Source organism: Seriola dumerili, unplaced genomic scaffold, assembly GCF_002260705.1.
Source record: "Seriola dumerili isolate Sdu_G_001 unplaced genomic scaffold, Sdu_1.0 BDQW01000331.1, whole genome shotgun sequence".
Classification (NCBI taxonomy): domain Eukaryota; kingdom Metazoa; phylum Chordata; class Actinopteri; order Carangiformes; family Carangidae; genus Seriola; species Seriola dumerili.
The window spans coordinates 484,905-497,196 of record NW_019174586.1 but is presented as its reverse complement, the minus strand read 5'-3'; the positions used below and the strand labels follow the sequence as shown (position 1 = coordinate 497,196).

The 12,292-nt window shown below is 40.8% G+C and overlaps 1 protein-coding gene across 1 annotated transcript in view; it reads left to right on the top strand.

The window, feature by feature from the left end:
- dock2 (dedicator of cytokinesis 2) overlaps positions 1-11,381 on the top strand; it is a 95,773-nt gene extending 84,392 nt beyond the window's left edge. The window contains exons 36-51 of the mRNA XM_022759889.1: positions 2,299-2,389; positions 3,294-3,404; positions 3,884-3,973; positions 5,014-5,118; positions 5,746-5,887; positions 6,368-6,449; positions 6,600-6,684; positions 7,088-7,174; positions 7,282-7,458; positions 8,144-8,227; positions 8,316-8,453; positions 8,980-9,107; positions 9,224-9,431; positions 9,570-9,675; positions 10,342-10,490; positions 11,136-11,381. Coding sequence (XP_022615610.1) covers positions 2,299-2,389; positions 3,294-3,404; positions 3,884-3,973; positions 5,014-5,118; positions 5,746-5,887; positions 6,368-6,449; positions 6,600-6,684; positions 7,088-7,174; positions 7,282-7,458; positions 8,144-8,227; positions 8,316-8,453; positions 8,980-9,107; positions 9,224-9,431; positions 9,570-9,675; positions 10,342-10,490; positions 11,136-11,198 — 1,846 coding nt within the window. The 3' untranslated portion in view covers positions 11,199-11,381. The remainder of the gene's footprint in view (positions 1-2,298; positions 2,390-3,293; positions 3,405-3,883; positions 3,974-5,013; positions 5,119-5,745; positions 5,888-6,367; positions 6,450-6,599; positions 6,685-7,087; positions 7,175-7,281; positions 7,459-8,143; positions 8,228-8,315; positions 8,454-8,979; positions 9,108-9,223; positions 9,432-9,569; positions 9,676-10,341; positions 10,491-11,135) is intronic.
- The last annotated feature ends 911 nt before the right edge of the window (positions 11,382-12,292 follow it).

Sequence of the window (12,292 nt, the reverse complement as noted above, 5' to 3'; positions counted from 1 at the left end):
GAATGTGAGCTCAGCTCTGTGGTTGATCAGCTGCCTCTGTCTATCCTGTGGAGAATACAGTAACATTTGGGCAGCTCACTAGTTAATGTTCGCAAACAACCATGGTTTAATTCAAACACACATTTAATTACTGCTTATCTGATATAAAATAAATCATAATGTTATCTTACACTTGTACAAAGATCAAACTATATTACTAGATGGATAATAAAACCCCAAATTAATTATTTTACGGCCCGGTGTGTGAATGATGGAATATTAATTATGCAGCTTAATTGCTCACATTTACATTGACAGTGATACTTAACAGTTGATTCTAACATGACTTCTGCGTATTACCTTGTCTTGGATGTTACCTGTATTTATAGAATTTATATACAGTATAAACCCAATATTGACTGAGAAAAAGTTATTTTCATGGCACTTTCATTCAGAATTGTCCTTGTACACCCATCAACAATAGAATCCAGCAACAGTAAACTGTATATGATGAAACTTGATTCAACAATGTTCAGAATCACCCATTCAGAACTCTGTATCATTATTACACAATCCAACTGAAGTAAACGGTCAGTGCTGAAAGTCACTGCACTGAGCTCACTCAGTTCTGTTGGTTTGCAAGACTGGCTTTTCCACTAATTTTCATTGAAAGCAGGAATTCGTAAAGAAAAACAGTTGTTGTTTCCCAGATCCCACATAATACTACATACTAATCATATGCTAGCCTCATCTGGTTTCTGCAGTTGGTCTATAAGAAATCAATGTACTTTTCCTTTTGCTCTAACAGGAATGCCATCGGACGTCAGTAAAAGTATGACTTTAGGATTCCACTGCAAATTTAAGTAACAAATAAAAGTAAAATGATTTTCAAGACATTTAATATTTATTTGTTTCTTTTTGTGAGATGACTGTGGGGCCTTCTCACCAGCATCTCCAAATTATTTTACTTTTAACAGCTGTGAGCACTATCTCTATTATTTCTTCTAGGACAATAGTCTGCTTTTAGCATGTGTACTGACTTCTTTCAGTAAGCTTACAGTGATTGTTTTTCTTTAATGAACGCACTACATACTCAAATCCCTCTTGAATGGATTTTGGCCACAGCTTATGTTTCGCTCACTGAGAGTAAAAGGCTGTAGTTTTCAACAATCATGAACTGTACACCAGCAACAAAACTGGTGAAATTTTTGAGCACATTTTCATTTTGGTAAGTATTTCCATTCAGTAACGATATAACCTTCATCTAACTTCCTTATTACAGGGAACGTTTGATTTATTTATAATTCAGGAGCTGATTTTCTACAAATTGTCTTTCACCATATGCAGAGAGGAATGAAGTCTCTTTCTTGCAGCTGCTACTGGCTGACTTTGGGTCTCAGAAACCAGACTAGCGGTGAAACGACTGGTTCACGCACAGAGATGGAGGATAGAAGTGAGGGAAGGATGGCGTTAGGGACGGTGAAAAAGAGAACAGGAAGAGCCAATGAAGGATAGAGAGAGAGACAAATAGAAATCAGTGAAGGGTTAATCAAACAAATTATTGGATGGAAGTGCAGATTGACTGGAAAACTGTTTGTTTTTTGTTCATTCACACTGAAAACAGCAAATCGGTTGCCATAACCAGCAGAAAAAGCAAATGGGAAAAGAGAACAGAAAACAGGAACAGATAGAGGTGAAAAAGAGAAAGTAAGGCCAGTAATAGGCAAACAGAATAAACGATTGACTCCAGAGTGTATCCATACTGCCTGATCATACAGGGAATTGTTTGTTTAAAAAAAAAAAAAGTCTAGAAGCCACTGGCTTTCTTGCTTTGTCATCAATGCCTTAACAAGAAAGTCCTGCCTCTGGCCAAATGGCAGAATATATCCTCCGGACAGACACAGATATATACACAAAAAGATCGAAGATAAAATCAGAAGCAGTAAAAAAGTTGGTTCACTTGGAGCCATTTTCCTCCTTCTTAGGCTTATAAACATTATTAGGCTACAAACATCTGTCAGGCCATTAAAAAGACATGCGTTGATTGTGCCTTTGTGTGTACATATGTGTGTACTCTTGAATGACCTTTCTGTCATGCACATATGTGAGGCTATGTGTAGTTGTGTGTGTGAGCGTGTGACACACTTGTTTGTCTTCATGTTGCCCAACAGTGGCATCTAGTGGAGTAATATATACATTGCATATTAAATTAATTGCAGCTCCTGTGTGTGTGTGTGTGTGTGTGTGTGTGTGTGTGGGTGTGTGTGTGTGTGTGTGTGTGTGCGTGCGTGTACGTGCGTGTACGTGTGTTGTGATAAGGTACCTTTACAAGTTGAGAGACCTTCACCTGGAGGGTGAAAACTACACAGAGGCAGCATACACACTGCTGCTCCACTCTCGCCTGCTCAAGGTCGGACACAAACACATACACACACATATAAAGTGATATTTTGTTGTTTAATGCTGGATCCAGTGTCTTGCTCTGCCTAATCACTTGTCTGTCTGCCACGAGTGAGACAGTTTTTTATTGGCTGATAAATGGTTGCTACGTGTCTGGCCTCCAAATGATTAAGCTCCGAGGTTAGTTTATGGCATGGCATCGGCCTCTGCTGCTCGATCACTATGGTGATTGATGCAGTGGCTGTCTGTGTGCTAAGGTTTGTGTCTGAGTGTCTACGCATGCATGTGTCTAAGTGTGTTTGACCTCTTTTGTCTCTTCATCGCTTTTATGAGGCACTTAAAGGCTCGCAGAGAGGGACAGAGCAAAAGGGGCATCTCTTGCTCTCCCACTCCTCCTCTCTCTGTCTAGTATCATTACATCATATCAGCTGAACTCTGTAATGTTTTTGTGTAATCTCCATTCATCCTCAGTGTCAGTCCTGTCAGTCCAATTTCACATTATTGGGGAGAGTGGGCTGTAACAGACAGCATGCTCTAATCTTCTTCCTCACTATTCAAAGCAGACGGGACAGTTTTGGAGCTCCTTATACGCTTTTTTGTTTAGTTTCTAAATTAATTTCTACTTAATAGAAGATGAATAATTGTCTCATTTATATAATGAATGAGCATTGTGATGCTGTTTTTGTGCTAGCTCCGCTTAGAACTAATATTGATTTATTACAACAAAGAAACTCTAAGCTCTAAGTTCTTCGCCTCTCTTGTTTCAGCATAATGATAAATGGGACAGCACACACAGACTTGGTCCCGACTGCAGATTGTTTTTTCTTTTGTTACAGCAATAAGAAAAAAAAAGATTCATACTGTATCTCACTTTTTGTCTTTGTCCTTTGTCTTCCCTCCTGTCTCCATTTTAGTGGTCAGATGACATGTGTAGCCCCCAGTTTGAGTTCTACGGCTCGCAAACCCAGCGGCAGCTCAAAGAAACGCTTTACGACACCATCATTGACTACTTTGACAAGGGCAAGGTCAGCATCGGTTTACACTATTGTCATTAGAAATTAAGTTTTTGGCAGGTCAGTTAAGTTTTACTTTTGGTAATTAAGATAACCCTCTGAATTCCTTTTTCAAAAGATCACAGCACTTTTTTTACTTGGGATTTAGGAAAAGCCATAAAATCAGAATTCACTGTATAGACTTTTATTTTGGGAAATATTCCTTTCCTGTATCATTCATCCATTCATTACCTTTTAGGGATGACACAGTGTTGCAGTCATGCAGTCATCGTCTGTGTGGTGCGTTGGTGTCACATTCATCTTGTATTCTACATGAGTGCCTTGTGTTCTCTGAAGCAGTGATAGAGTCATTTCCCGCCTCTCTCCAGAGACCTGGAAACAGAGATTTTCACTAGATGAATTCCCACCATGACAGCCGCTGCCGATTTATTAGCAGATGGTGTAATGAAGGACACTTCTGTTTCTTTCTTCGTGTGTATGTGTGTGTCTAGATGTGGGAAGAGGCCATCACTCTGTGTAAGGAACTAGCCGAACAGTACGAAAATGAGATCTTCGACTACGAGTTACTCAGCAAGAGACTGGTAAGACAAAGCTATCTCAAACCTTCATATCTTCTGTGCAATAATGATCATGAGCCCACATTTTTTTTTCTGTATTTCCTTCACTCAGTCTTTTGCCCTGTATTCTCTTTATAGAGGTTCTTGGATTTAAGGGGGCGTCTGAGGGAAAGGAGGATAATTCAGACAGTTTATTCAAGCTTTTGAAAGCAGCAGTAACATAGCTCAGTGCAGCTGTTGCATACTGAACCCTGGTTAAATTTGTGAATAAGATATGTACACTGGTGAAATAGTTTGATGTGTTCTCTGGCTTTTATAGAATAAAACAATATCTAGGCAAATTGTCCAGCGGCAACCGTTCAGGTCTTATGTTTTCTTGACCTCAGAATATATTGTTCCCAATCAGCAGTTTCCACAATAAATTAGTCATCTGCACTTTCAGACATTATAAACAATTCAGCACAATGTTTAAAAATTAATACTTACTCCACACTTCACTTCTTTTTCTGAAAAACTCTGGTGTGAGCTTCCACAATCACCGTATAACTAGCGTGTTTCTTCATTGTCAATCATCGGTAACCCCCACCCCACCCCACCACCCCCCCAACCCTTCTCACTCTGTCCTCTCTGTCCCTCTTCTGTTTCTCTCATCTGTTGCTTTGGCACCACAGAAGAAGCGATTCACTCCAAACCCAAAAGTCTAACTTGCGGTTTAGCACCACCTTCTCCTCTGTGTCCTCTGTGTCACTCAGCTGTCTCTCTCTCTCTCTCTCTCTCTCTCTCTCTCTCTTCCTCTCTCCACAGAGAATTACACTTCTTCTAAGAATGTGAAAATCTCTTGCTCTCTCTTTATATGACTGCAGCAGTGGCTCTCTCAGCTAATGCGGAATTTATGTGGTTATATAAATGACAGACATTGCCCTTGGATGGCGTGCACTTAATTTTTTTTTTTCTACATCTATCATCTATGGAGTTCTGCTGAGGGTAGCTTTGTCATTGGCACAAGCTGATAAAACCCCTTCCCTGAACAAATCCTCTGTCTCTCTCTTTGTCTCTCTCTGTAGGAGAAACAAGCCAAGTTCTATGAGAACATTATGACGATCTTGAGGCCTAAGCCGGACTACTTTGCAGTGGGCTACTATGGACAGGGCTACCCTCCATTCCTCAAGGTTTGTCACACTGTTTAGTGAGAGGAAAAACAAACTGTATTGTAAAAAATTTTCATAGATTAGGTTTTCATAGATTAAGTTTTCATTGAGTAGGAACAAACAGATTCACACTATGCACAGAGGTGACATTGACTCCCCTTCCTTGTACAGGTGGGTCAAAGAAACTTTCTTTTCCCCAATATCAGCAGAGGCTGAAGCTAAACTATTTAAAATTGCAGCAGTGGACAAATTTCTATACACACCAGCAAATCGTCAACAGCATGGGACATAAAAAAAAGCTTATGGGAACATTGTGGATCTGTGGATTTAAGCAAACTGAAGAAATAAAATTCCTCCATTTATAGCTCCTGTATTCAGTAGATGTGTTAATCTGCTGTGGTCAGGTGTATGACAACGTTAGTGACTCAGGTGGCGAGCGAGGCAGTGAAAGGAGACCAGGCACAGGCCCACATTTTCCCTGTGAGAAAAATATGCAATGTCTGCCAGCTCTAGATGGGACTGCCCAACTGAAAGCATTCAAGATTTAAAAACAAAAAAAAGAATATTTCTATGGAGATCACAGGATGAACTGAGGCTTAATATTTTTCATTATCATCATTAACACCAGTAAATTTCCCATGGCTTCAGGACAAGGTGTTTATCCACCGAGGTAAGGAGTATGAGCGCAGAGAGGACTTCCAGATCCACCTGATGAGCCAGTTCCCTAGCGCCGTGCGCCTCAACACCACCACCATGCCGGGGGACGATATCAGGAACTCTCCACATCAGTGTATCCTTCAGGCAGCATAACACACTAAACACTCAAATGTAAGCTACAGTATTTTGTTCATAGGAAGCAGAAACTATAAACGCTGTAAAGCCACAGTTGTATAGAAATGCAATATCAAATATAGATCATAAATATCATACAGCATTATTTACATGCAGTGCCTTTGGGATTAAGAAGTATTTGTGTGGCTGAAGAAGTCAAGAAAAATCTGAAAGTAAATGAGATATCAGGGGACCTTTTACCCAGAAACAATAAAGCTTGCTGAGTCACCGGGTCTATGTTATTGGATCTATTCAGCCAGACACTTCTGGTCTGGATCTAAACTTTATTTTGGTTTACTGTTTTTTGTGGCACCTCTGTATATTAAACCCTATCTGCTGGAGGTCAGACACATCCCTCAGCTATCAGTCTGTAATCTCAGGGATGTGGTGACACTCTCCATCATGTTGTGTTGTTTTATTCCTGAGTGAACTGAACCAGATATCCAGTGTTTCACCGTGCAGCCGGTCCTGGAGATCCCTCCTCGTCTGAAGAACAAACCTGTTCCTGACCAGATTATCAAGTCAGTGCTGTCTCACTCACCATGTTACCATGAAGTGAAATGTGAAAATGTGAATGTCTGTGAAATGGTAACAGTGGAAAAAGGGATTGGCAATTCTGATAATGTCACATTTTCCTCTTTGGTAAATGATTACTCTCTTACACAATGCAGCTTCTACAAGTCCAACTACGTGCAGCGTTTCCACTATTCCAGACCTGTCAGGAAAGGACCTGTGGACCCAAACAATGAGTTTGCTGTGAGTAACTTTATCAAATTGAAAAGATATTCGACCATGGGGCTATGAAAGTATTTCAGAAGCTACGGCGTGCTTGCATTGTTATCGGTCTGAAAAGTCTGATAACAAAAAGAAAAATTCCCTCTCTGTAGAATAATAGGATTTTATTCAACAGCAAAGTGTAGTATAATTATATGATAAGACATCAGCTTATGTTTTAAGGTTTCAGATGAGCACTGGAGATACAACATCAGATTCAGGTATTACAGTAATGTAAGATTAGATATCAGATTGTGCAGCAAGTGCCTGGTAAGGGTTCAGACTTTAATATAAGATATGATATCGTGTCAGGAGTATTCACAAGGGGCAGAGGTTCATCTGACTACTGTTTTTTTTCTCTCTTTTTTCCATCTTTTTGTTTTAGTCTATGTGGATTGAACGCACAACCTTCACCACTGTGTATAAGCTGCCAGGGATCCTGCGCTGGTTTGAGGCTACTGACTTGAAACATGTAAGTTTTTGACAGCTTGTTTTTATTCCATCTTTGTTTGCTGTGAGCTCTTTTTTTTCACTTTTCTACTGTCATCCTTTCTTCCCTTCTACCTACTTCTTCCCCAGACTACTTTGTCTCCATTGGAGAATGCCATAGAAACCATGGAATCCACCAATGAGAAGATTCTGACTATGATTAACCAATATCAGGCTGACTGGAGCCTTCCCATCAACCCCCTCTCCATGCTGCTCAATGGCATCGTGGACCCAGCTGTTATGGGTGGCTTCGCCAAATATGAAAAGGTAAACTAGAATCTTAAATCAAACCCAGCTCAATTTATAATCCTTCACACCAGCCTTTCCTGGGTCAATTAATGACACGTGTACTATTGAATAAAGGCCTTAATGAGAGTTAAATGGAGATTAATGATCGTAGGTTAAACCATTGATAATAGATCAATCTTTTATAAAAACCAATTAGAGGTTGCTATTGCAGCTTCTTGAACCTTATTTTTCCTCAGTGGTCTTAATTCTTACAAAACAAGGACTGATTCACTTTAACTGTGTGTATAGATTTTTTTAAGGCACTATGATGAAAGATTCACAATTTCAATACTGTTTTTTTTATTTTATTTGATGCCCTTAACAAGTTATCTGCGCTCAAGAGAGTGCTTCATTCACGACTCATGTCTGATGGTGAATGGACTTGAATTCGTTTTGGATCAAAAATCAGTATCACCTCCTGAGGCTTTGAATATGAAAGGAGTCCAAATCATATTAAATGCAATAAACTTAGAACTTGAAATATCATTAGCGTTCATCTTCAAACACCATTCAGCGTTGTAATATCTTACACAAGGAGGAGATCAGTGTGTTTAGAAAAGGGCACATGTGGGTGGAAAAGCCAGTTATTAATCTACAAACTGAGCAGGTGAAACGTACAGCCATCGTTCCTTAAATAAGTCTTTGATGTTTTCCTCGGTATCAGGCGTTCTTTACCGAGGAGTACAACCAGCAGCACCCAGAGGACAGAGATAAACTGCTGCGCCTCAAAGACCTCATCGCCTGGCAGGTAGATTCGTCAATAAATGTACACGCCCCATCTAGTCGTGCTACTATATTTGGATGTTCTGTTGACGCCATAACATTTGCATTTATAGATCCCATTACTGGGTGGAGGAATCTCCCTCCACGGGAAGAGAGTGACCGATGACCTGCGTCCATTCCACGAGCGCATGGAGGAGTGTTTCAAACAGCTGAAGAAGAAAGTAGAGAAGGAGTACGGAGTGAGAGAGCTGGTAAGAATTGGAGGGGGGATGGGGTGAGAGAGGGAGAAGAGAGGAAGAGTAGGGAAATAAGGGATCTTTTACTGAAATGTGATGTTTCTCTGGAATCCAAAACATGTTCTTTTCTGCAAGACTGGACACGCAGTAACTGCAGTAGAGCTGCGCTAATTAAGCTTTAAATGAGCTGACCCAGGTGAATTTTAAAGATCAAAGTATTCACAAAAGCCTTTGAGTAGAGTGTTGATATGGGATTTGTACCTTTAAATTTCTCTATAACCAGAACGGGACTTGGACAGACTGGCTGGGGCTAATTATGGTCATTAACTTGTAAAGCAGCTCTGCCCTTCAGGAGAGATTAAACTAATGATGAGCAGGAGTGATGATATGCTGTTTTTAAGAGTTACTTCACCTTCTTTTGCTCTTGCAATCTTTAATGCTGTACTTCAATTCTGTTTCTCTGACTCTGTCTATGAGCAGTTCCTTGCTAGTATGTTGTCTTTTTATTTGGATATAATAATGGTCATTTCTCTCTTTCCAGCCGGACTTGGATGAGAGGAAGTCCACTCGTCCTCGCTCCATGCTGCGCTCCATTCGGCAGTCCATCATCTCAATCTCCTCACTGCAGGGATCTGAATGTGGGACTCCCACCAAGACCCATGCAGACAGGTAGCATATACATATACTGTATTTGTTGACAGATTAACTTATCTTGTGACATTAGAGTGTCAAGAGGAAATCAGCATTTAATGCTTTTAATTTATTTACTTCCTACCTCCTCCTAGGGACCTCCCCCCTGAGTCCCCGATCTCCTGGTCCTCCACCCTGCCCCGCTCCAGCGGCAGCGTGAGTATAGGCACAGTGGAGGAGGGTGTGGTGACGGTGGGCGATGCAGAGGTCAAACTGAGGAAGAGCAAAAAGAAGAAGAAGAGGAGCAGCATGATCTTCATCACGGAGGAGAGAGAGAGGACGAACACACTGGACTGCAAACGGGTGAGAACGATCATTAGCGGGCTGAGAGAGGAGGAAACGACAGGAAAGGCAACATGTGAATGGATGCTGATGGACACAATGTTGAGTTTCTGTGTAGGTGTTGTTGCTGAGCTCTGTCTGATCTCTGTCTCCCTCTAGCTGTCCAAGAAACAGGAGTTCCGCAGTGACACCAACCTGGCAGAGCCAAATGAAGGAAATGTGTCGTTGACCAATGCCAACTCCAGATCCCTGCCTGCCATCACAGGTGACAAACACACAAATCCACCTGGTGCTGTATAGTGTATTGCAATTGAGTTACTGTATATTTATAGCCCACAAAGTTAAAATACAAGGTCATGACTTGAGAGGAAGTGCTGTGTTTTTCTGTTCTGGAAAGCTGACTGTAAAGACTCACACAAGGTCATGACAGGAAAATGACTTTGTCGTTGAGAGTGTGTTGAAAACAAATTGTCAAGCTGGAGAATGCGGCGCTAATACAAACACACAAACTCTGATGTAAGGTGGCAAATGAATCGTTATTTTTCAGAACTGGGCAGCAGTTTCATCCAGTTTATATTTCATCATTGCAGTAACATAACCTTGCACCTCAAAACAGTGCATCAGACCACAGTTCACTGATGTTTCACTGGCATCCTGCCACGTTGGACCACACCAGCTGAGCCAGCATTGACTGCGGTGTTAGTACACTCCCTCTGATTAGCACAGCTGACTACAAGCCACACTGCCTCACTGAACATACACACTGTGCCACCAGTGTTGCCAGAACACACAGTTCATCAGTAGAACAGCTGCAAGAGCAAAATTAACCTGAGAACAAAATCATCTGGCTGCATGAAGAGGCCGAGGTTTTGCTGTCGGCTGGTAATCAGTGAAACACAAACAGTAAAGCCACAGCTGCTTCTGTCTATAGGTCTGGCCTTGGCGGTGGTGGGGGGCACAGAGGAGGTGGACAACCCCAGAGCCAGGAGGGACAGTAAGAGCATGTCTGTCTGTTTGACCTCTGACCGAACAGCAGACAGACGCTCAAAGGGCGTCATTAACCTCCTCTTCAAGTCCAAGGTAAAGGAAGAGCCCAACCTCTTCAATGCACTGACATTCAAGAATCAGTTAGTAAAAGAATAGCTCAACATTTTGGGAAATATGCCTATTTACTTTCTTGCCTGGAGTTAGTTCTGTGCTCTAACTATGAAGCTACAGTCAGCAGATCGTTAGCTTAGCATAAAGACTGGAGACAGGTAAAGGTCCAAAGGTAAAAATGCCCCTGCCATTACCACAAAAGATCACTGATTAACACTTTATATATATCCTTGTTTAATCTGAACTGGTGGATTATTTACCTTTACCTCTTTATGCTAAGCTAAACTAAACAGCTGTTTGCTTATTGTACAAACATGAGAGTGGTATCAATCTTTTGATCTAACCCTAAAGTGAATAAGAATATTTCCCAATCTTTTGAACTATTCCTTTAATGGGGGTAGGTCTGCAGATTTATCACAAACTTTAGCCTTATCTAGACTTTAGTCTTATCTAGTTTATTTCAAGCAATGTTAAATGCAAAACATCAAAATCTACTGATATGTATTTTTACACCATGAGACCAACAATCTCCCAGATGTCCATTTATTATTCATTATTTTATTCATTTCAACCTTTACCAAAAAGTTAACTTTTGTTTAAATTATGTATGTATGTTTGTTTCAACAGAGCTCCAAATCAGAGGATGTGAAGCCCAGTGATCCAGCCAAAGACAGAGACAGTCATTTCTGAAATTTTCATTCCATATTTCATTTACTCTTTACATGCATTTGTTCTCCAAACAGATTCACATGAACCTGTAGCCAAAACCAAAATTATGCTCCTACTCAGCCGGTCTGCTTGTCAGTCTTAGTATTGCTGTTGCCTTAACAGAATTGATTTTACCTATAAATAAAGGCTATTTTTGTGGTGTGACCTTTTTCCTGATAATTGAAATGATTCCCAGTGAAGCTGAATGCCATCTTACAGCTTTTCAATCAATTCTGCTTCTACAAGAACGAGCAAACACAAACCACCCTGCCAGCACGCTTGATTAAAAAGCTTCTTATTATACGGTTTTCAGCATTGTTGTGACCGACTGAAGTTAATGGGAAAATAATAATTTGATAAAGCACAAAGGTTACCGTGTCCTCCCTAAGGACTTTAAACAGAAACATGCTGCCAGAAAGCTTTGGCTCTGGCACAACAAACAAGAAAGTCTCATAAATCCAAACATAATAGAGTTCAACAAACAGTGCAGCCTACTGCACAAAAGGCTGCAACATCAGAGTTGTTTATGTGCACACAGAGATTAAGCTGCAATTATTAGTGTGTTTATTCTAAACGGAATGAGGAGGCGTCACCAAGAGTGGTGCCTCCTTTTGAGGGAGACTTTCACTGTACTAATTGGGACTCTTTAAGGTGGCAGCGCTCTCAGGGAGTCTTTCCGAGCGGAGGGTGTCGAGCCTTGACGACACAGCAGGCCCAGTCCAAAAGTTGAACGATCCCTTTTAAGTGTAAGCAGCACTGGAGCCTGCTATAGGGTTACCTTCCCTCCCTTTCCTGGACCTCAGGTGGGCACTTAACCAAACAGTTTAGATCTCCCTATTGTACCCCTTGTCTAGATATGCCAGGGAGCGGCGTCACTGTCAGGGACAGCCGGATAGTTAGCCACCCGAGAGCTGAAAGTTAACACTTTTTCAATTTAAAAAAACAAACAAAAACACAAAACAACAACAACAAAAAGTGTGAACCTTAAAGCAATAGTTTGACATTTCTGGAAATATACTTTTTTGCAGAGAGATGACAACATTAATACCACTTCCATGTCTGTATCATGCATATGA